Here is a 22,601-nt window from a genome sequence, read left to right on the forward strand (position 1 = left end):
CCTTATAGACTAACTGAAGTGTAGGAGCATAAGCTTTCGTGGGCAAAGACCCACTTCGTCAGATGCATGAGACGCATGCATGAGACGCATGCATCTGACGAAGTGGGTCTTTGCCCACGAAAGCTTATGCTCCTACACTTCAGTTAGTCTATAAGGTGCCACAGGACTCCTCGTCGCTCATTCTAGACAGACACCATCCTAGACATCCTACCTTACTCTTACTCATCCAATAAAAGCTAGTGGTATTAGCCAGCAACTAAGTGATGATCAGCAGATAGAAAGAACAGACTGGAGGGCAACTCATGCTCATGCTTGGGAACCACAACAAATCAATGACCCGGAGTAGGTCAGCCTCATCACTGCAGGTGATTCAGAGGAAAAAAAAAACAATTTAATGCCACTAGCCATACTCTAGGAGGGAAAACAGGCTCCAAGTTTCTACAACCCTATGCAGGAGAACAAGAGCCACTATGATTAAGTGTCTGTTTCTACCCTCAGATACTACCCACGTCTTAAGTAATTTTCCATTCTTGATGTAAAGAAATTGTCATCAGCTTTTAAGACAGAGTTTGCCAGCTGGAAATCTCTACAGGTTCACACTTCCCCTGAAAGGGCAATAACCCAATTTTAAATAAGTCCTTTGCAGAACACCTCTCACGCACAAGTCCTCACTCAGACTCTGATGTAAGACTTCATCTCTGGTAGCATGGTTACAATTCAACACCATGTATATTTCTATTAATCAGGATGCCTCTGCTGCAATAGAAACAATGTGTCAGTGGTATATTACATGTATTTCTGTGCAGCTAGTATTCTGCACTGTGATTTACAGCGACTTAAAGGAAAATCTACTTTGAAAAGTGACTGTAAAAATGGCATGGTGGGGTTTCACATTTATGGACACCTGGATCAAATTTGCTCAGTTCAGAAGCAGAATGATTTTTCTCACTGTTACTCTCACCTCTGCAGACTCAGCCTGAAAGCCGAGCGGCGTTCTTTCTGCTTCATATGCGTCACCAGTAATGAAGATTCTGCAGGATAAATGCTGCCCTCCAATACAGTGTTACTGGCAGCATGGCTTCCGTGGAAAGCACCAATGGAACTGCGAGCAGAACGTAAATGCAATGGGACAGATTTTTGCCTAGGACAAATCAGTATAGCTCTGTTGACTACAATGGAGCTTTTCCAGTTTACACCAGCGGAATATCTGTCCCAATAAGAAGTGGGTCCTTCAGAAGCCAGTCAGGGAAAAATACTACAGGTGAAACAGGAGTTAGAAGAGAATACAGCTTATTCCCCCAAGAAAATAATAACTATATGCTCGTCACTAATGTGAGCAGATAAGACTGTGAATACACACAGTGAGCAGCAAGTCTCTTGAAGGAGAGATTGGCATCTGACTGCCACTTTTCAGAGCAGAGACACACATTAGTATGACAGGTATTCTCTCTAGTATGCCTTATGGGCCCTTATTTTACAGTAAATTGTATTTCCCAGATACAGAGATCTTAAAAACCACAAATCATATGCACACCAGGTTCAGGATAACTCAAGTTAAAGATAGGAACCCTCTGCCAGCTAATCGTGTCTACCTTAATGGCCCCAAACAGAGGATGGACGTGATACATTTGACCTTATTACATTTTGAAGGCAATGAATGTAAGCAATAGCCATTGGACCCAAGCCGATAGTGGGATCCTCTCAGCATGGCCACTTCCAGCCCCAAGGAGTTCTACTGAAATCTGCAGGACTCCTCTAGGACACTGGGTCCCATGTTATTCCATTCCATTGTGGAATGGCTGGTAAATGATTGGGTAATAGCAGGAAGCCAATGTCAAGAAAATAGGACAAGAAAAAGATGCAGAACAATTTGCCAAGGATTCTACCTGCAAATGAACGGCAGTCTCAGACATTTGTTTAAGCTTTCAGGGGCTCGTTAGTGTCAAGGCCCTGTTGCAGCTTCCATACTGTATCTACATGCTGGAGCTGGTTGAAGGTAGAGATATATACCATCCTAACGAGCTGCAGGGAGGGTGATGTGCATCCTTGGTTTCTGTTTCAATCTTGGCAATCTGAGCGCAAAAGCCTTGCAACAGCTTCTGATTCTGCTGACATTTAATTAGCCAGTGTCATTTTCATGCCATAGACTGCCTCATCAGGATGAGAACTACAAAACAACAGGCAGAAAATAAAAGTTCCACCAAAAATTTCAGGTCTGGCAGCCAGGGATAGGAATCCCCTGACAGTCACAGTTCCTGGGACAGGTCCCCATTAGCGCCTTGCCTTGGCAATGTGATCAGCTAATGCTTTTCTGCTGGGAAAGAAAACTGCAAGCCTCAGCAAGGGCCCGCTAAAAGTATAGCGCTGAAGCCTTAAATTCCACTTGCCTTGCAGGAAGAGAGTGACTTTTTTTCAAAAGCACTCAGGGTTACTCTATGCAATTCATCCCACGGGGCTGGGGGATTCTAAGATTATATTTCTATTACTCATTATTTGTCTAAACAAGTGGGGGCGGGGGGACAGATAGAGTTGCTGGGCCCCTGAGCAAGATGGGAGCAGTCCAACTCTGTGCTCCCAGAGCGGGTGGGGCTTCAGGTAGAAGGGGAGGGGCTGGGACAGCCAAACCTCAGGGCTGCCCCTTATCCCCAGGCAGCCCTCAGTGGTGTCTGGAGCACACCCCACAGCATTCCAGCAGCGATTTAAAGGGCCCAGGGCTGCACTATTGCTGCAGCAGCAGCAGACAGGAGCCGCAAGGCCCTTTTGAATCATTAGACTCGGGGGGCAACTTTCCTCTTTGCCCCCCTCCTGTCAGCTGTCCTGCTCTAAAACAAGATCAAGGCACTGCTCTCCTAGGTGCTGCACATACACACAATGAAAGACAAACCTTGCTCCAAAGAGCTTACAATCTAAGCAGACAAGACGGATAAAGGGTGGGTTAATAGATGCAGTGACTTGGCCAAGATCACAAAAAGAGTCAGGACCAGAGCCAGGACCTAAACCCACATCTTCCCATTCCCAGCTCAGTGCCACCCTCCCCTGGACCATGCTCTAAACTCCAATCTTAGCAGTGCTCCTGCAAGTATGTACTGTGCTCTTCCTTAGCTACACACAACTGTTTGGGAGGAGACAGGCCCATTAAAGTCTTGAGACCTCTCGGACTGTTCTGCCAAATGGGGGACTAGTCGGCTACACAAAATTAAGTGCTACCTATAGATGAAGAGAATCAGAGCCTCACCTAGTATAACTCAGGGTAACTTCATTTACACCAGCTGTGGATCAGTTATTCTGGACTTGTGGCTTTTTTTCTGGACTTCCTGCTTCCATATATCAGAAAGATTTTAGTGTAAGTTAGCCACAGGCCTATTTTTAAAAAATGGAGAATTAAAACAATTTTCAGTACCGGTAGCTCCTGGGTCACATTTAACACCAGTTAGTTGTCAGCAGAATCCTGGCTCCAGCAACCCAGAATCTACTGGCCGGGAGTGGGGGCGGTGGGGGGAAAGTATGGCTAGTAAAGCACAACATGGTTATCATCACCTCTCCAGTGGTGTGGTGGTAGCCAGGACACATCCACCAGCAGCCAGTGTCTCTACAGAAGTAGACAATGCTGGCCAGGAAGTAAGTCTAACACAGCCCACACAATTAAGCCTTCCAACCTGAGCCACAGACGTGGGCTTGCATGACCTCACTAAAACAGCTGCATAGATAGCACTTAAAGCTGCAGCTTAGGGTCTGAAGCCCATCCCCCTTCTCTTGACTTCAGAACCCAAGCTGCAGGCCAAGCTGCAACAGCTACACAGTTGTTTTCTGGGCAGTAGCGTGAGGTCTTAGCCCAAGTGCTAGGAGTGGCACTGCTATGGGCTGTGTAGATGTATCATGAACCAAAGGGTTCTTGCTGGAGCTGACAGCTGCTCCTCAACTCAAATCCTCTGGTGCACAGAGCCCTCTCTTCCCTCCCCCCCCCCCCCAGTTTTATTTATGGGGCAGATGATAGAGGGGGAATGTTGACAATCAGACAAGTGAGGGAGAGGGGAAGAAACCATTCTATGGACTCACATTCCTCTCACATGGCTCGCACCCCCATCTTTTCCTTATAATCACCAAGTGTTCATGTCATGCCATTAATGGAGACTCTTATTGCTGGAATGACAACCCTTCTCCTCCTTGTTTGAGTTTTTTTTTCAAATGCTTCATTAAGGAACTCACTTCTTTCTTTTTCAGCAACATTTCTTGTCAGCCTAGTCAATCAGTTACACCATAAATCTATTCCTGTCTGGTCACATTTCCTTTCTGAGGAACACTGCTCTGCTTTCTACTGCAGCCTGTGCAGCCAAGTCAGTAACTCTGGATTCCTATACCAAAGACCAGCATGCACTGAGTCCTCTTCCCTCATATTTGGCTATATATAAGTGCCCCTTAGTTTCCCTAGCCATCAAATTACAGAAAGTTTGTTCAGCCCCAACACTTTAATCTCCCATTCATGACTCTCTTTTGCCCTGACCAAAATTATATTTATCTGTATTCAGCATGTTTCTTTTTATTTATATATTTACATATATAAATATATACACAAAAGTACCTATCCAAGGCTATATGAACCTCCGCAAAATTCAAAAGCATTACCAACTCAAAGATAGCCAGCAACTGCTTTACACTCTCAGGTGAAAAATATCCCACTCGCCCCAGTAAAAATCAATACCACCTCTCCCCACATACAGACACAATCATATGATTGAAGTTCTCCTGGCTTTCAGAATCTAGATTATTAGTAGCACAGGAAAGTAAATTGTTAAAAAATTGGCTGAACGGTTTCTTCTAAAGAATGTGAAGATATCAGCAATGGTGCATTTCTGATTTATAATACGCCAATTCCTCCTTGTTGGAATGGTAGCTGGTATGGAGTTAGCATGCAAGACAGATTAGCCCAGAGCAAAGGATTTAAGGAATCAGGTAACCTGGCTTCTGTTCCCATCAAAGCCCATGACTTGTTGCCTTCAGTTCGTTGGCATCTTACTTCAAAGGGTTGTCAGGAAAATGTAAGCAGCAAATGTTTTATAGTACTTTGAAGTCCTCAGAGAGAATGTGCTATAAAAGGCAAATGTGATTCCTAAATACTTCTAGAATTATTATTGTTTGTACTGCTGTAGCTAGAAGCCCTGGTCGTGGACTGGGGCTCTGTTGCGTCAGGCACTGTACATCCACAGTACATCCACAGAACAAATGGATGGTCTCTGCCCCTGCTATGCTCACCTCTACTGGAGGAAATGTAATGATTTAATGTGCTTAAATATATAATCATAGAACAAGGCCTTATATGGCAGGTTGAACCTCTAGTCCAGCATTCTCTGAACCGGCAAAATCCGTGGTCCAGTATGATTTTAGTTAGCCGAATATCCACTTATCCTGGGCATGGCCAGGTTTCCGGCGGTTCCATAAAGTTTGTTTACAGCCACCATTCCTGGCTCTCTGTGTTCTGCACTGTTATTTAGCTCTAATTAACCCCTAAATGTCTTCTAGGAACCCAGTAAGCAGTGGAAGAGTTAGTAATGCTGCTAGACATATTGACCTCCTATGGTTCAGCAAATTCTCTGGTTCGGCAGCAGTCAGGTCCCGAGAGTGCAAGACTAGAGAGGTTCAACCTGTACTTATATTTTTAACTATGGGGGTAACCAGAATTTCAAATACTATTTGAAATTTCTCCAATAAAGATCTCAATTTCAAACCAATCCTATTTGAACCAACAAAATTATTATTTCTTATTAAATAGGTAGCAGGGCGCTTTTATTTCCAAAGTATAAATGCAAGCCATCAATAATTATTAGCATATTAGTTATTTAACAAATATTCTTCATGCATAGACTTATTAATCTACCATTATGCATAGCAAAGATGGCAATAAGGAATTTAGATATTTCATGCTACATTTGAACAAGAAATCTTTACTTTGCTACTAATATATTTAAGCAATTCAAACGTACAAGGCTGAATTACTTGTTTCCCCTCTTTCCATTGATAATTAACACCAGACAGGAATGTGTATGAGTTACCCATTAACTGAAATTGCTACTGTATATTGTTTACTTTGAGAATTTATCAATGAAAGGGAACTTCCAACTGTGCCAGGCTACTGGAGATTGTTTGGTTCAAGCTGATGTTTGTTTATGCAGCATACCTGCACTGACATAAAGCAGCATTAATTTCTTCTAACCACACAGGATGAGAGGAAAGCATGCTTTCATTAGGTATGGGTGCCATCAGGAGACTATCGTATTTATATAAGTAATTCTGGCATTCCTGAGATATTTAACTATTCTTGTAATTTAACCTTATAAAAAATCTTCTGTTTTCTAGGAAGATATCATCTGCTCCAAAAAAGGCATTGTGGCATTCCATAGTTATTCTCTCTGGCCCCAATCCAGCAAAACACTTAAGCATGGCTTAATATTAAGCATTTGCTTAAATATTTTGCTGGATTAAGATACTCAGGGCATGATCTTGAAAAGGATGACACCCTACACAACAGTGTTTCTTAGCCATTTGGTTGTGACTCAAGATTGTCATTACAGGCAATTATGGAACAGGGTCACAAGGCACTGAAAATTTTGTTACAGTCTAAAACAAAAGAAAATCTCATTCCTCCATTTCCTGCACACACTTATCCCTAAAGGTCAAGTAAGTTCCATCAGCTTCTTGAAATACACTAAAATAACTTACAGAGGTTTATCACCATTATATTTCTTACTCTGACTTTTACCATAAACAGAAAAAGATTATTAAAATGATTGACTTTGAATACAGGGTCACCACCCTGGGCAACACGACCTTAGATGACTCCATAACAGCAAAATTTGCTCTGTTTATTAACTTCTGAAAGCCTTAATGGCCAACTCTGCAGTCTCAACTGGTAATGTGAAAATTAGGATGTTTTCTTTTGCCACACATGACGACATTATTCTTGCACCCATTTAACCAACTACCCATTTAACACTAACCTAGAAGGGTCAGTGCACAGATCCAACTTTTGCATGTTACTGTATCAGAAGCCTTTATAAAGTCTGGATTTGCATCACCTCACAGATGTATCTTGTCATGCAAGTTCTCCTTGCTAAGAGCTTTTCTAACCCCACAAAAGAGAAAAGTCAGACTGTATTTTAAATTATTATGACAAATGCCATACAAATTTCCTTTGATTGAGGTGTGAAAAGAGCAGGTACTGGTACATCTAGAAGTCGCCAGGACTGGATGGTATTCATCCAAGTGTGTTGGAGGAACCGGAAAAAGAAGTAACCGAGAAAAACCTCAAGGTTTGACTCTGAGCAACGAGCTTGAACACAACATGGACACATGGAATGTCTGGCCATAGTGGATTCTTGTGAAAAGCATCACACATGCTGTCCATCTGGTAACAATGTTTTTTTCCCCTAGCATGCAATTAGCAAGCACCCATTTGCGTCACCACTCTCTACTGCTGTGGGCAACAGAAAGGCTGCATTTGGACCCAGCCCCCACACCTGTGTAGTATGGGAGAACTGATTAAGCTGGTCCCCCAGGGATGGCTCAGTTCTGTTTTCTCTGACTTGAGTTCCCCACTCTGCTTACAATGCACTAGACAGGAAAAGCGTGTAGCAGCAGTGTCAGGAAAGGGATGAAGTCAGTGGAGGCGAACAGCACGAACAATGGTCCCACGTGATCTCCAGAGAAGGATAGGGAGGATAGATGTGAGAGCAGGGTGAGGAGAAGATGACATGTTGATCTATGTGATGTTGCACAATTAATGGTAAGGGGCTAGATCTTACACTTCAATGCGAGGCCATAACACAGTCTGCAACTTCCCTTGTGACGGATTTATATCTTTCTGTGCATACAGCAGGTCAGACACTTACAAGAAAGTCTTGTGCTGCTGGTAAAACCAACCACAGGAAGGGCAGGAAAGGATGTCGTGGTGGCAAAATGCAGAACCCCCTGCAGCCTTTAAAAGAGCCACGGCAAAAACTGAAAGTCTAAGGGCTCCAAAATAAACTGTCTGTGCATGAGTCTGTGGCAACAGAAAGAGGAACTCCACGCTAGACTCTGCTGCTGCAGAGTGGTACAAATGCTGTAACCAGAATAGATGGCTGCTCGGAAGCAGCTGAAACGCTGTACAAACTGCGAAAACAGTAAAAAACCAAACCATGAAACTGCAAGGAGCAGAACAAAGAAATATGATGTAAATTAAGGTCAACTACATGGAGCAGAGGGTATAGACACCAGTAAGCTGTTTATACATAAGATAACATTAGAGTGTGTTTAGAGAACAGAGCCAAGATAGGAACCAGGCAACAATGATCTTACTCATAAGGGACAAAAGTTCATATCCTGCCCAGCCCAGAGTGATTGAAGGGACACAAGTGGAAAGAGTTTGGTAGTCAGAGATTTGTTTTCATTAGCCAAAAATCATAGCTTTTCATGAATAGGCATGAGGGAAGGGCCTAACGAGTACGCTTTATTCATCTAATGCTCTGTTATGTGGTTGTAAGGTGTTCTGCACAACTGTAAACATAATCAACAAACACGTTTACTAGGATATCCAAATGCAGGAAAGGAAGTCAGTTTTGTAAAATCTGAATCGGATACTTGGATTTTCCTGCCAAGCCAATATCCTTGCTTTCTTCTGCAGAGCAGCGAATTGTTGCCACAATCCAGGATGTAACCAAAATGCCCAGTCAAGGATCAGACATAGGGAACTGGTGTTGCTTTCACGGTAGCAATTGAGTATCCCCTGGCAGGGCACCAGTATCCCAGCCATCTTTTCTTATATGGCCTTAGCCCTTTATTGTACTCTCAATGGCTGATTCCTCATTGTTTTGAGTCTTTGGTAGTCCTTGAGATCAGGCACAGCAAGCACCAAGTGGGTGCAAAACTTAGGGTTATCAATAGTGCAAATGATTATACAAGGTGCAAGGTCCACAAAATTCCCATTGTCTTTGGTAGGGCAAGCGATGTAAAGAGCTAAACATGGCTCTCTATAACATAATAGGAATATGAGAGCCCTTCACTGAACATGTTGATGACACAACAGTGTACGTAATTTAAATTTCTCAGCTTATTAGTGTAATTATAACCTGTCCTCCTCTTCTTCAGTTCAATTACTCACATTTCAAGGAATATGTTTAGCTTTGTAGTCTCACAGATTACGTATAATACATTCAATCTACACCTCTTTTACTAAAAAAATAAGTAACAACAAAAGATACGGTCCTTAATATGGAACAGCAAGTACTAGCTGCCTGCCAAAAAATAATTGTAGGGCTTTGGTTACTGAAGTTGCAACCTTTTCTTCTTCCATGAAAAAAAACATCTTATTCTCTCATTTGTGGCAACAGAATAACTTATTTTGGCACCTAGTGTCCCATACAAATAAATATCTGTATGTTACAGTGCACAAAAGGCGTGTGATAAAAACCCAGCACAACAACTGCAGAATCCAGAAGGAACAAAATATTCATACTGCTACACTACTGGAATTGCCTGCATAAATTAACAGATATAAATTAGTATTTTTACTAAAATTAATTTAATGTAAGAATAGAAGGCATGAATTAAAATCTAATTGATGATAATCGGTTTCAATTTGTGCTTTAATTAAGATGAATTATTTTTACATGCCGATGTGAATCGGAACTCAAACTAGGAAACGACAAAAGAAGACAGAATGGAGAAGATAACGTATACTCAATTTTATGTTTTTACCTCTCAATAGCACCCACCCACCCAACCACACGACAAAACCACACACCTTGATCCTTGCCTGAAGACACTCTAGAGAAAATGATACCCTATATAAGTGCTATTCTGCAGACAAAGATAGGCAAAATTTTAATTTTTGAGGCACACAGCTGGGTAACATGTAATGAAATCTGGCAGCCTTTAAGGTTTTTTTTTATGGACACAGACACCCAATAACAAAAAATATATACCTGATGTGCCAATATGTATATATTGTGACCAACATCTTTTGGTGAAATATTATCTCCATTCTCCTCCTGTTCCTCACATTCTAAAGCCTGATTGTATGCGTTCTTCATTACGTCCACCTTTAAAAGAAATAAATTTAAAGAGAGGTAAAATATTTTAATTGTATTAAAAATGTGTCCTGTGTTCAGATGCGCTCATTGTGCACCAATCAAATTTGGACAGGTGCCATTAAGTCCTACAGGAAGAGTACATACCCTGAATAGCACATTCTGAATTAACAGAAGCCCGAGGAGGTGTTTTGTTTATTCTTAACTCAACCAATTGCACTCTGCCTTGTTGTTCTGTGCTTTGCCATGTTAAGATAACCTGCTAAGTATGCAGTACAAATCTAGTCTGATACTTCCTTGTGTATTTCAGGTGAAATTAATTCAGATGCGGAGGATTTTCTCTACCAGTGTGAAAGGATGGCCTGTGGTTAGACTGCTAGTCTGGGGTCCGGGAGACCTAGTTTCCTGTGTAACCCTGGACAAGGCCCAAAACTTCAAAGATGGCCCCATTGATTTCAATAGCTGTTAGGTGCCTATACAACTTTTAGGGGTTGGGCTTTATATTCTCTATACCAGGGGTAGGGAACCTTTTTTTGGGTTGTGGGCTGCTGACCCCCAGAAAAATCAGTCGGGGGCCATACACAAGTGAGAAGCCCCTGAGACGGAGAAAGACACTCCTCACATTCCCCTCGCACACCAGAGCCTAAGGGGACCCAGGCTAATAGATTTTGTGTGCTCCAGCCCTGTGGGTGGGTGGCAGGGGAGCTAGAGTCCAAGCCAGGCTCCCCAATGCAGGGGGGGGGATCCCTGAGCCTCAGGGGGGTCAGGTGAAGGCAATATGGGGGCTGCATCCAGCCCCCAGGCCTGAGGTTCCCCACTCCTGCTCCTGCCATGGTTCTCTGCCTACAGAATGAGGATAACAATACTTCCCTACCTTGCAGAGGTGTTGCTGGGATAAATACGTTCAAGGTTGTGAGTTGCCCATCTATTACAGTAATGGGGCCCAATAGGTACTTTAGATAGCCAGATAGTGAAGCCCTGCAGTGGGAGAAGAGGGGGTTGGGCAGGTAGGCGCCATATGGTATTTCTACATAAATGACAAACAAGCTGATTCGGAAGCAGCACAGGGAATGGGGCAGAGTAGGGTGACAGGATCCACGCTTACACAGAGTACACAGAGATACTGATTAGCATTCCCATAGGCTGGAATAGCAGCCACCAAGAGGCTGTGTTACAGTCTCATGACCTAGCTGTGTGTTGGGATGGAAATTTGTACCACTCCACCCCTGTTTTCTTAAGCTTTGTACAGGGAGGGCTGCATTTTAACCTTCTAAATGTCTTTTATACTAACAGGGTGAAATCCTGGCTCCACTATCAACAACAGCATAATTGTCACAAACTTCAGTAGTGCCAGGAATTTGTGCATTAATATTTTTTAATGGTCTCCAGGGAAACAGGTATAAAAATTGGTTTCTAGGACAAAAAAAAATTAAAGTATCAACAATTAAGATTAAAATCTAACAATAAACTTTGTGGAAGAGCTTGTGTGAAATTCAACATTTCTATTTTTAATATCCAAGGTAATCAGATCATGTGCTTCAAAGGATAAACTAATGGCTTAGAGGGGTCAGGAAGGAATTTTCCTCTCCATGTTCAACACTGTACAATTACATGGCTTTTTTGGTCTTACCCTCAAAGTTTCAGGGTCAAAGGCATACCACCAGACCAGATAGACCACTGATTGAACTTAGCACATCTTTTGAAAAACATACTAATTTCTACTAAATTTTGTGAAGCTCAAAATAGCGACATTTTTCTCTCTCAAAACTTCTGCCCTAGTGAGAAATCAACCAAAAACATGGGCCTCAAGAAAGGTTGCTTGTTGAAATAAGTATGTTTAAAGAAAGCTTGCTGAGGCTACTGACAATGGCTAAAGATCACAGATGCTGCAGGCAGTACCTTGTTGTTGGACCTTATAATGCAGGATACTCACAACCTGTTCCCAGTTGGAAGCACGCAGCAACATGTCTCACTCACTCACCAGCAAGCTGTGTATCATGCAACAGTCAAAGAGAAATGGAAGGCAGGGATCTGGGACAGGTCGTTGGGAGGGTCAGGGATCTTAAGGCCTCTCAGAGAGTACAGAAAAATATAATTTCTTTGTACCTTGCATAGGCTCCGACTCTGCAAGAGAACCCTGTGGGGAAGCCTGACTCACTCAAAATGCTCTACATGGCCCAATGGTCTGTCCGCACAGATCTTATTGCAGGATGGAATCATGATTTTTGCAGTCACCAAGTTGTCCATTTCAGATGGAACTGGCCACTTCCCCAGCTTTTCCACCATAACAGAAATTCATGGGGGACAATTACAAATATTATCCCTATTCAGAGACACAGTAAAAATGTTTTTGACATTTTTGTTTGGCCTGAGAAGCATGTGCTTTCTTCTCAGTGCCATAAAACAAATGGTACAAGCTTAATGTCACAGTTACTGACAAAATGCACTTGAAGACAGTTTACTGGAGTCTGATAATTTAGTTAGGAAACAATTACAGAAAAGTGCTTGTCCTGGATAAAAATAATGAAGTTGTAAAGAATGAAGTCATGCATGTTTGATCCTTTTAAAATACCTTTGGAGAATTAGTACTATCTCTATATGTGGCCATCAGTTTAGCCACAAATCCTTTACCAAACACAGTGATAAGAGTTTTGGGGGTTAGGGTTTAGCCAAAAGATTTATGAATATTCAGAAGTTTTCTTACCAGTTCCCTTGGTCTCATATTAAAAAGGATCCTTTCTGCATTCTCACTATCATGCCTGCTTTCCATAATAGCCAGCAAAAGCTTGGAGGCATTGTTCTAAAGATACAAAACCAAATTAATGCAAATGTAAAATCTATTTCATGGATTAATGAACCTTGCATTCATTTTAATTGAGATTACTAGGACCACTTTTTTTTTTTAAGTGGATACCATTTTAAACTGCTTGTATCTTCTATGTACTGGCCCAGTGAATAGTTGCCCTCTGACTTAGATTGCCAATGCCCGTCAGAGCAAATTAACTATGTATGATATGTTGGAAGAGGTATTATAAAAGAAACACTTTTATTCTGCATGGTGCACAAGAAATGAGATCACAGTACCTGTTCTTGTTGCCCACTTCACGGTTTTTGTCAATTTGTTAAAGCAATTGAGAGCAGAGGTAATAATTACAAAGTGTACTATACAAAAGGTTTTGCCCACGACGCACATTTCCTTCCCTTTTTGTTTTTTAAAGCATAATTAGTTATTACCCGAAAGGCTATAAAATCAACAGATTTCATAATCTTCAAATTTAAGCTGAGAACCAAGTATTGAGCATATTCCTCGATTCCTGGCAGTAGTTTTAACTATTTAGTTTTCACACGGCTGTCCCCCAGGTCTAAAATAGCATGTCTTTGAACTACAGTTCCATTAGGCTAAGTCTACAGTGCAGCACTATTTCAGAGTACCAGGTATCCCAAAAAAGCTATTCCACATCTTTTGAGCACACCCATTATTTCACAATATAACGGGCTCGCTATTCCAAAGTCCCTGTAAACCTCATTCCACGAGGAGTAAGGAAATAAGCCATAGCCCAAATTGCATAATGTATTTTGAGCTTCAGGTGCAGTGTAGACGTACCCTTAGAGATGTTAAAATGAGTTTAATCAAAATTTCAGCAGCACCCCGATGAGCGGCGCAACGGGACCCACTCAGCAGCACCCCAGCTGCTCTGCCCCAGGTGTCCCTGGAATCAGCCGCTGGTCAGTTTCAGCAGCGGCTCAATCAGGGACGCTTGGGGCAGAGCAGCTGGGGTGCTACCGGGTTGGTCCTGTAGCACCGCCCCTAGGCACTGCAGGACCAATCCGGCAGCACTCCAGCTGCTCTTCCATAGGCGTCCCCAAGAGCAGCTGGAGTGCTGCCGGGTTGGTCCCGCAGCCCCGAGGGGCAGCGCTACGGGATCAACCCAGCAGCACCCCAGCTGCTCTGCCCCCGGCTTCCCTGATTCAGCTGCTGGTCAGTTTCAGCAGTGGCTGAATCGGGGAAGCCGGGTGTAGAGCAGTTCCAATTGTCCGGCTGCCCGGAGCATTTCACAATGGTGTCGGACCATCAGGAGTGCCGGAGCATTGGATGCCGGACCAATGGAGTTTTATTGTAGTAGATACCCAGTCTCTGCGTGATCGAGTTGTTGGAGGAAGCTGAAGGTAGATTCCTGGATACGATGGTGAATGGAAAGAAAATTCTCTGGGCCAAAATGACTGGGTCAGCTGAGCTAGGGGAGCCCACAGTCTTGCTGGGCCACTAGACAAGGTGAGGGGAGGGACAGCTCTGTGCTCCCAGAAAGGATAGGACCTCAGATGTAGGGGAGGAGGGGGCTAGAGGCAACCACATGGCACTCCAGCAGTGATTTAAAGGGCTACAGGTGCCACACAACTTCCGGGGTGGCAGTGGCTTGAAGCCCTGGGCCCTTTTGAATCACTGGAACCAAGGGTAGTTGCCCCCTTTGCCTTCCTTGTCCCCTATCCTCCCCACATCCGCAGGCCTGAGATGAGCTGAATTGAATTAATTTGTTTACTAATTCCACCTGGTATATTATGCTGTCATGAGAGTAGATAAGCATCAGAGAGCCTAGCTCTCTTGCTTAGGCATTTTTTAAATTACTTGAATCTGCATAGGTAAATAGAATTATTTCCTGTACCTTTAGCTGAAGCACCAGGTCCATGCAATATTTGCCAAGAGGGTTTATGTCATTCAGGATCAGTGCAATTATAATATCAATTCCATTAGACTCATGGGTAGCAATGCAGGTCTTTTAAAAACAGAAAAAAAAGAAAAGAGAGAAGCACAAATATGAGCATAGTTTTCGAAACAAGGGCCCAGTTCCTAGACTACTCTGTGGCAGTACTTCACCCGATGGGCAGTGTGAGGTAGCCTTAAAGCAACAAGTAGCTGGCCATAGGAGAGAGGATCAACCTCATGGAGTAGAGGCTTTCCTTTAAATAATAAAAAAAAAAGTACAGCACCTGAAATTTACAGCTCTGGCTAATGATAACTGAACATTTCACAACTAGATCTTTTAAGCTATAACAAATGTCAAGCTAAAACAGCCTGTGGGATTTTTTTAACATTTTAAAAACAATATTTTACAACAATAGCAAAGAAAAGTCTTAAAAATTGAAAAAAAAAGAAAAATGAGTTGGAAATGACAGCATTGAGTGTCTGCCTCTGAAATGTACATGCTCAACTCGTGTAAAAGAGCATAATCACTATTCCTTAGTTACTTCACAGCAGATCTAGCTAATGAAATCTAAACAATCAATCTTTTTTTCATTACCAGGGTTCTCTGTGAAGCTAGATAAATAGTTAATTTGAAAACACATTTTTCTTTCCCTTTACAGTACTCTAATTATCTCTGTGTTTTTGAATAGTTTGACCCATGAGTTTTTAAGCAAACACAGTTATTTAACTTTCAGTGCACTTAGGCTTTTAAAGTATGAATTAAGGCTGCTTGATTGTCAGTATTGCAGACAACTACGATATATACTAGGAAGTAACATGAATGTTAAACTCTATGATCCAAAAGCAAACCATTTCAGTTTTAAGAAAAGGCTTTTGTTTTGTAATTCGATACACCAAATTTCTCCATTACTAATCCATAACAAAAAAAATTACACCTTCTGTTACACCTTTTCTTTGATTTACTCAGTGCAAGTAGACTGGTACCATTTACTTTTTCTTTCTATCCTCCCTATTGGCATGGAACACACATGTGTCAGAAGACTCGTGTACAGGTTGGACCTTTCTGGTCTGGCACTCTCAGAACCTGACTGGTCCCAGATTAGGGATTTTTGTCACACCAGGGCGGTCATTTCTGGTCTCCCTGCCCTGCACCCACACTGGGCTTCCCGGCTCCTCCAAAGCAGCCCAGTTGGGCTGTGCGCTGTGCTTCCCATCCCTCCTCTACTTGTGCAGCCCAGCTGAGCCACACGCCAACTCCTGGTCCACCCGCAGCCCAACAGAGACATGCGCCAATCCTGGTGCCCCCCACCTTGCAGACCAGGTGGGCTGCATGCCGCACCTCCCTGCATTGCACGGGATCCAAGGGTCACCTTCCCTCCCTCCTTCCCTCCACTCCCCCCCAGTACACTGGGACTCTCTGATCCTGGAACATCGGTGGTCCTGCAGGACCATGAATGTTGCCGGACCAGAGAGTTCCAGTTTTTGGAGGTGCAACCTGTATATGACTTTATAGACTCCATCTCACAAAGCACTTAGGCACATATGTAACTAAATGTCCTCAATGGAACTGTTCATGTGTTTAAAGTCAAACATGCTTCGGTCCCTAAATCTGTGTCAGTAAACAGTGAACACGCCTTAAAGTAACTGGTGAGTATAGAAAAGTATGGCAGCATACACCTGCCTCTCCCTGGGTGCGTCTAGACTACATGGCTCCATCGACGGAGCCATGTAAAGTAGTTTACTCGGCACAGTCAAAGAAGCGGGGATTTAAATAATCCCCATTTCATTAAAATAAAAATGGCCACCACGCTGTGCCGACAATCAGCTGATCTGGCACAGTGCAGCAATCTAGACGCGGCATGGTGGACAAGGGAAGCCTTTGTCGACCGCTCCGGTAATGAGGTTTACAGCACTACAGAAGGTGTCTCGAATTCATGGCCTGCAGTCCATCTACAGCCAGAGTATATTCACAATCCAGTATGGGAGTCCTGGTGGCCAGGAGGTGTGTCTGTCCCTGTCTCCCAAGCCACCGGCCCACCTTGTCCTCCCCATTGCACCCCATGCTCTGAGGAACAGAGACTCAGGGATAACTGGGGCGGGCGGGAACTGGGCCAGAGTGTGAATTTGCTTTGGCTGAAGACGGTCTGCAGGCCATGAGTTTGAGACCCATGTACTACAGAGAAGACCTGATTAGAGGAAACGAGTCCAAGCGCTGATAGAAGTGCATTTTCAAAGGCCTTTTAAACCTTGAATTATTAAGAATATGAAACGGTTACATAACACACAGGTTAATTCTTCCTCATCAAAAAAACAATTATTCTAGCTACCTGATTTTCATGACATGGGCCTTGGCAGTATTCAGTCAAGCTCTCAAGGGTTTGGTTCACCAGGGCTACGTTCTTCTCATTGATGTATAGCCCCAACAGGCCCAGGCCTCCTGTTGTACTTCCACAAATACAGTCCAAAAACTGCAGAGTCTCACACACTAGGTTGTAATTTGTTTTGTTGTTCTGATTTCTTAAGAAGGTCTGAAAGATAAAAGAGATCAGCCACAGACCCTGAATAGCCTTATCTTTTAATGGTAAATTTTCCACTTGCCATGTGAACAGGTGAAGATTTCACCACACACAAAACACTGTGTATTTATGTACTCAGAAGTGAAGAAATACAAAAATTGAAATCAAATGCACAAATGTTCCCACCTATGCATTATTTTACAGAACCATACCTGGAGCTCTCGGTTGTGGTTCTCACATAGCAACTGAAGAAATCTCAGTATCGGCTGCATGATTGTTATAGCAGGGCTCATTATTGCTTCCTCTGTGGACTTTTCTTCTGTATTTGCAGCATCTGCTCCTGAGCCCATAAGATCTATTTCTGGGTCCATTTCTCTTCTATACACAGAGTAAGCTTTGGATGTTGCAGAAGATGCTTCTGTTAATTGCCCCTTCATACCCTGTTTCAGGTGCAGTGTTGAATCCCTTACTGTAAATGAAGATGATAATTCCCATTTTCCCCCTGGTTCAATTCATTATAAATAATAAGTAACAACAACACTGCTTGGGTGTTTTGGATTGGGGTTGCTGTTGTTGTTTTTTTTTTGTACTCAATGCCTAAAGACCTCTGGGTAGCATACAACAGAATATTAATGTTCACAAAGGAATAACACGTTCCAAATAAACCTCAACTAACAACGAAACAGTAAATTAAAACAAAAATCTGCCATCTTTCTTCCACATACAATGGATGATGAGAACAATGGATGACTGGAATAACTCTTATGAACAGCACTTTCCCCTGGTATACACTATGGTATAAGTTTGAATTAAGATACGCAACTTCAGCTATGTTAATTGCGTAGCTTAAGTTGAAGTATCTTAACTTGAATTTTGGCGGCATCCACATTGCAGGAAGTCGCAGGAAGAATACCCTCCCTTTGACTTCTCTTATTCCTCATAGAAGCAGGACTACCAGCATCAACCAGAGAACCCTCGTAGTTCATATTAGCATGTCTTCACTAGACCCACTAATTCAAACCCCAGAAGATCAATAGAGGCTGCTTCCATCTCTGTAGTGTAGACTTGGCCTCTTAGTTTCAGCTTTATTTCTGTTGGTGTAAAAATACAGGCCCAGAGCCTCTGTGTGTGTAAATCGCTGTAGCTCCACTAACTTCAATAGGGCTATTCGGATATGACTAGCTGAGGATCTAGCCCATAATTTAGAAATGACAGCAATTAACTGTGAATAATTCTTTGCATTAAGAACATTCAGTTTCCAATCATGTACTTTTATTTCAGCAGCCCAGCGTCTGCTGTAGCTGCTCTGCAAAGTAGGTATGGTATCAGTGGTGCTCTACATGCTGTTCATATAAAAAAAACATGTCTTTTGCCTCTGTTTTAGAGAAATTCCCCTTTACCTCGCCTTTTTGGAGCAGATATAATTAGGTCACTATCATCATCCTTTTTCTTGCTACCCAAATCAATAGTGTTGACTGTCACTGTCGCTCGTATTTCCTGCTGAGCAGTTTTCATGCGGTCATGTAGAACTTTAAAGAATTTTTCCGACTTTTTTTGCTCGTTCAATTGCTGGTAAGTGGAATACTGTAAGAAAAGGAATCCTTTAGCTATCAGGATTTTAAACAAGGAGAAACAGTTTCAGCAAAACAAGTTAAATACTAGTTTATCCTTAAATTATGCACTCTAACAAAAAAAATTGGGTATTGACAACCTAATTCTTTTATATATTAATCCTCGGAGTTGGTCATAATATTTCAAATTCTGAAACATTAAGAACATTTAAAAATTTTGGAAAAACGAGGGAGGGAGGATTTCAATGCTATTTTGACTGCTTGTTGGTTACAATTTTTGACGTTCAAAATACTAAATTTTGAAAAGAAAGAGTGAAATTATTTGTGAAATTTCCCATTTTTAACAGTTGTAGTGACATTCCCATTTAATAACAAAACAGTAATAATAATAGTATCGTTACTATTAGTAGTAGTAGTAGTAGAGCTTAAACTACACAAACTCTTTAAGTCTTCTTTGTCAGATACTAGTTTTCAAACTAGTTTACAGATTTTTTTCCCCAGAGGGACACACTCCTTTCAAACGGAAACAGAATGACTGATTTACCAAAGATACATCTTTTTTACAAAACAAAAAATACAAAAATTAAAATCCTTAAACTGTGTTACATGTATTAAATAAACATGACTTTTAAAATGGAATACTGGTTTTATGAAACCCCTCACTTTTACATTAGTTCTATTTTTAAAACTTTTGAGAAGTGTCTTTAAATTTTTTCAGAAAATAACTTAATTTTTCTGAATAGTGATAGAAATGTAGCCGTGTTAGTCTAGTGTACCTGAATTACCTGCATCCTGCTTCAAAAGCCTTTTAAGACTGCACTTGAAAGAGAATCCTCTGAACTGTTATTCATGTTTAAATTCGACACTTTACGCCAGAGTCTGAATAAGGCATCTAATTACCTTACCTATTACAAAGATAGCTTCCCCAATTATCACCTCTAATATCATTAGCTCACAGACATTTACCTTCCCCCCCCCCCAATCATCCTTCTGTTCTGAAATTTGATTTGTCCTTTTCATATGTGTTCATTTTTTAAAATTGTATCCTTTGGTATATATGGTTGTGACAATTTTCTTCCTCTATTTGATCTGAGGAAGTGGGTCTGGCCCACGAAAGCTCATCACCTAATAAACCATCTTGTTAGTCTTTAAAGTGCTACATAGTCCTGTATTTAATTTTTCTGGTGTTTTTGACGTGGTGGTACAGTTTATTTAAAATGACTCTTCAAAATGCTTAAACTCATAAAGACAAACAAAATAACAGGAGATAACATTCAAATGGTCACAAGACAAAGAACTACATACAAAGAAACAGTTTAAAAGTGCTTTCCACTGTTGAGGTATCTACAGAATAAGATATTGCATGATTAGCAAAAGCATATTAATTTTGTCTTAATTTTTCTCCATGATACATGCATTTCAGAAGCAATGAATGAGAAGTAAATACCTGTGTTTGTGTATTTCCACCTTCAAGCAATGCAATACCAAGTAGGATAGCTTCTGAGAAAATTCTGTCATTTTTGGTGCTTACGATAACATCTATGACTAGTTCCGATGCACCTTCTTTATCCAGAAGGCACTGAATATCAGACATCAATATTGCAGACTTATCTGAATCTTGTCCTGAAAAGCCACCTGCAAATATATATCCTGTATATTCATATTGGCATTGTGTATACATGTTAAAATAAACTGCCTTATAACTGGACATCAATTTCCAGCAGCAATATAACAAATCTAATCCTGAAATTCTTACTCAGGCAAAGCTCTCATTGATTTATATAATTCTGCATAAATGATTACTTTAGGTTTGGGCCCCAAGAATAAAAGAATAAGCAAACCTGAAATAATGCAAGATCAAAATCATAGCAACACTGAGTAATTCTGACAACAATGAAGATGGAGCCTAAGCAACTTATTCACAGAAGCACATTTTTATTGGATTAATTATTGTATATTTTCAAGGTAAGCTGCAAGGTCTTTTGAAGGCCTGGATCCATGTGCCCTTTTGCTTTTTTATGAATTATAAAGATAGGCTGAAAGGTGATATTGATTAGGGGTGTTTTATTTTTTCCCTTTTTTTTAAACCTATGGCATGATCTACACTCCAATTTCGTATTGTGAAAACAATCTTTGTTAGGCGTGGAAATAGTTAAAAATACACCCCTACACACACATGCACACTTTGGGCATGGTTATTCTTATATAAAAGTGCCATATGCAAGTACAGCATATTTGCCCGTCCCTTACGGGGAAGCTACATCAGAGTTTGATATTATTATTGCACTGGCATAAACACTTCAATGGATACAACTATCTATACTAGGGAGACTGTACCATTTTAACCATACTGCTACAGGAAAGTGATAAAGCTTATGCAAATGTTAACAAGGCATGACAATTACAAGAACGGGTCTACAATATAAAATTAGGTCAGTATCAATACATCCCTCAGGAGTGTGAAAAATCCAGTCCCCTGAACATTGCGGTTAAACAGGCCTAACCCTTGGTGTTGATAGTGCTGCATCAGAGGGAGAATTCTCCTGTCAACACACCTACCACCTCTGAGGGAGGTGGCGTGCCAATGCTGATGGCAGAAGCCCTCCCATCAGTGTAGGCAGTGTCTCCGCCGCAGTGCTACAGCACGCATCTCACTACAGCCTTGGAATGTCAAATTCTGCCTTCCCTGATTTTGCTGAGGAACTATGGGAGGGCTTAAGGTTCTTTATTGTGAGCTTTGATGCATTAACTCTAGGGGCAACGGAACCTGATCTTGAACAAAAAGCTATCTTTGTTCCAAGTGTTAATTAGTCACTTCAACTAACGAGCTCTTCATAAAAATCAAACAAAAGAAAAAGGCTTTAAGCAGTCTGAATGAAAATCCCTTTCTTTTGCCATAGCTTAGTTTTTACTCTCATGTGTGACTGTTTCTCCAGTACAATGGTCATCTGAGAATCTTCCAGTCCTAATGGGACCTGTATTTATCATTTAGAAAGCAAACTGAAAACAAAAGCAAATAACCCCTTCTTCTCCGCAACCACCCATATTACTAATCAGGACAGAATATTAATGTATCTGTCCTTATGATGGCTCATTAATACTAGCTACGTTTTTATGTCCTGCATTGGACTATATACACTTCAGAACTCATGCATGTTACAGCTAAACAGAATGAACACATAATCACTACCATATCCACTAACAGATTAATTAACTGTATAAACATACAGACACACAGTGTAAATGTACAGCGCCATATTCTACTCTTGCATGCATGCAACCAATAGACTTCAATGGGTTACAAGTGAATGACAGAGCAGAATTTGGTCCAGGGGGCATTGACTGTAAATATTTCCATAGAGCCAACATCTGGAAGTGTCTATAGAAACTAGGGATGTAAAAAGTCATTTAAAAATGTAACTGTGTAACTGCTAAAAATTCCTAGCGGTTACACATGCTGCAGGCTCTGCAGTATAAAGTTTACATATAAGCTTATACTCCAGAACCCACAGTGAAGCTGGCTCCCCAAGAGCAAGGCTGGCTGCCAACCCCTCTCCTGGGGAAGCTTTGCTGCGGGCTCTTTTATACTGCATGTTATGCATTGAAGCTGGCTCCTTGGGAGCAGGTCCAGCAAGGTCAGCTCCCCAGGAGCATGGAAAGGGCAGGTCCTACTGGCCCCGCTCCCAGGGAGCCAACATGTAACCTGTGGCAGGGGTCCAGCTGGGCCCCCCTAGGACAGAGGCTGCTCTGG

At 41.7% G+C, this 22,601-nt stretch overlaps 1 protein-coding gene across 2 annotated transcripts in view; it reads right to left on the bottom strand.

Moving 5' to 3' along the window:
- ITPR2 (inositol 1,4,5-trisphosphate receptor type 2) overlaps nt 1-22,601 on the bottom strand; it is a 319,703-nt gene that overhangs the window by 63,998 nt on the left and 233,104 nt on the right. For both annotated transcript variants that reach the window (XM_075898795.1, XM_075898803.1), the window contains exons 39-45: nt 20,298-20,485; nt 18,680-18,863; nt 17,492-17,748; nt 17,091-17,291; nt 14,723-14,833; nt 12,766-12,861; nt 9,957-10,073 (exon numbers count right to left, since the gene is read on the bottom strand). In XM_075898795.1, coding sequence (XP_075754910.1) covers nt 9,957-10,073; nt 12,766-12,861; nt 14,723-14,833; nt 17,091-17,291; nt 17,492-17,748; nt 18,680-18,863; nt 20,298-20,485 — 1,154 coding nt within the window. The remainder of the gene's footprint in view (nt 1-9,956; nt 10,074-12,765; nt 12,862-14,722; nt 14,834-17,090; nt 17,292-17,491; nt 17,749-18,679; nt 18,864-20,297; nt 20,486-22,601) is intronic.

Source organism: Pelodiscus sinensis, chromosome 1 (genome assembly GCF_049634645.1).
Source record: "Pelodiscus sinensis isolate JC-2024 chromosome 1, ASM4963464v1, whole genome shotgun sequence".
Taxonomy (NCBI): domain Eukaryota; kingdom Metazoa; phylum Chordata; order Testudines; family Trionychidae; genus Pelodiscus; species Pelodiscus sinensis.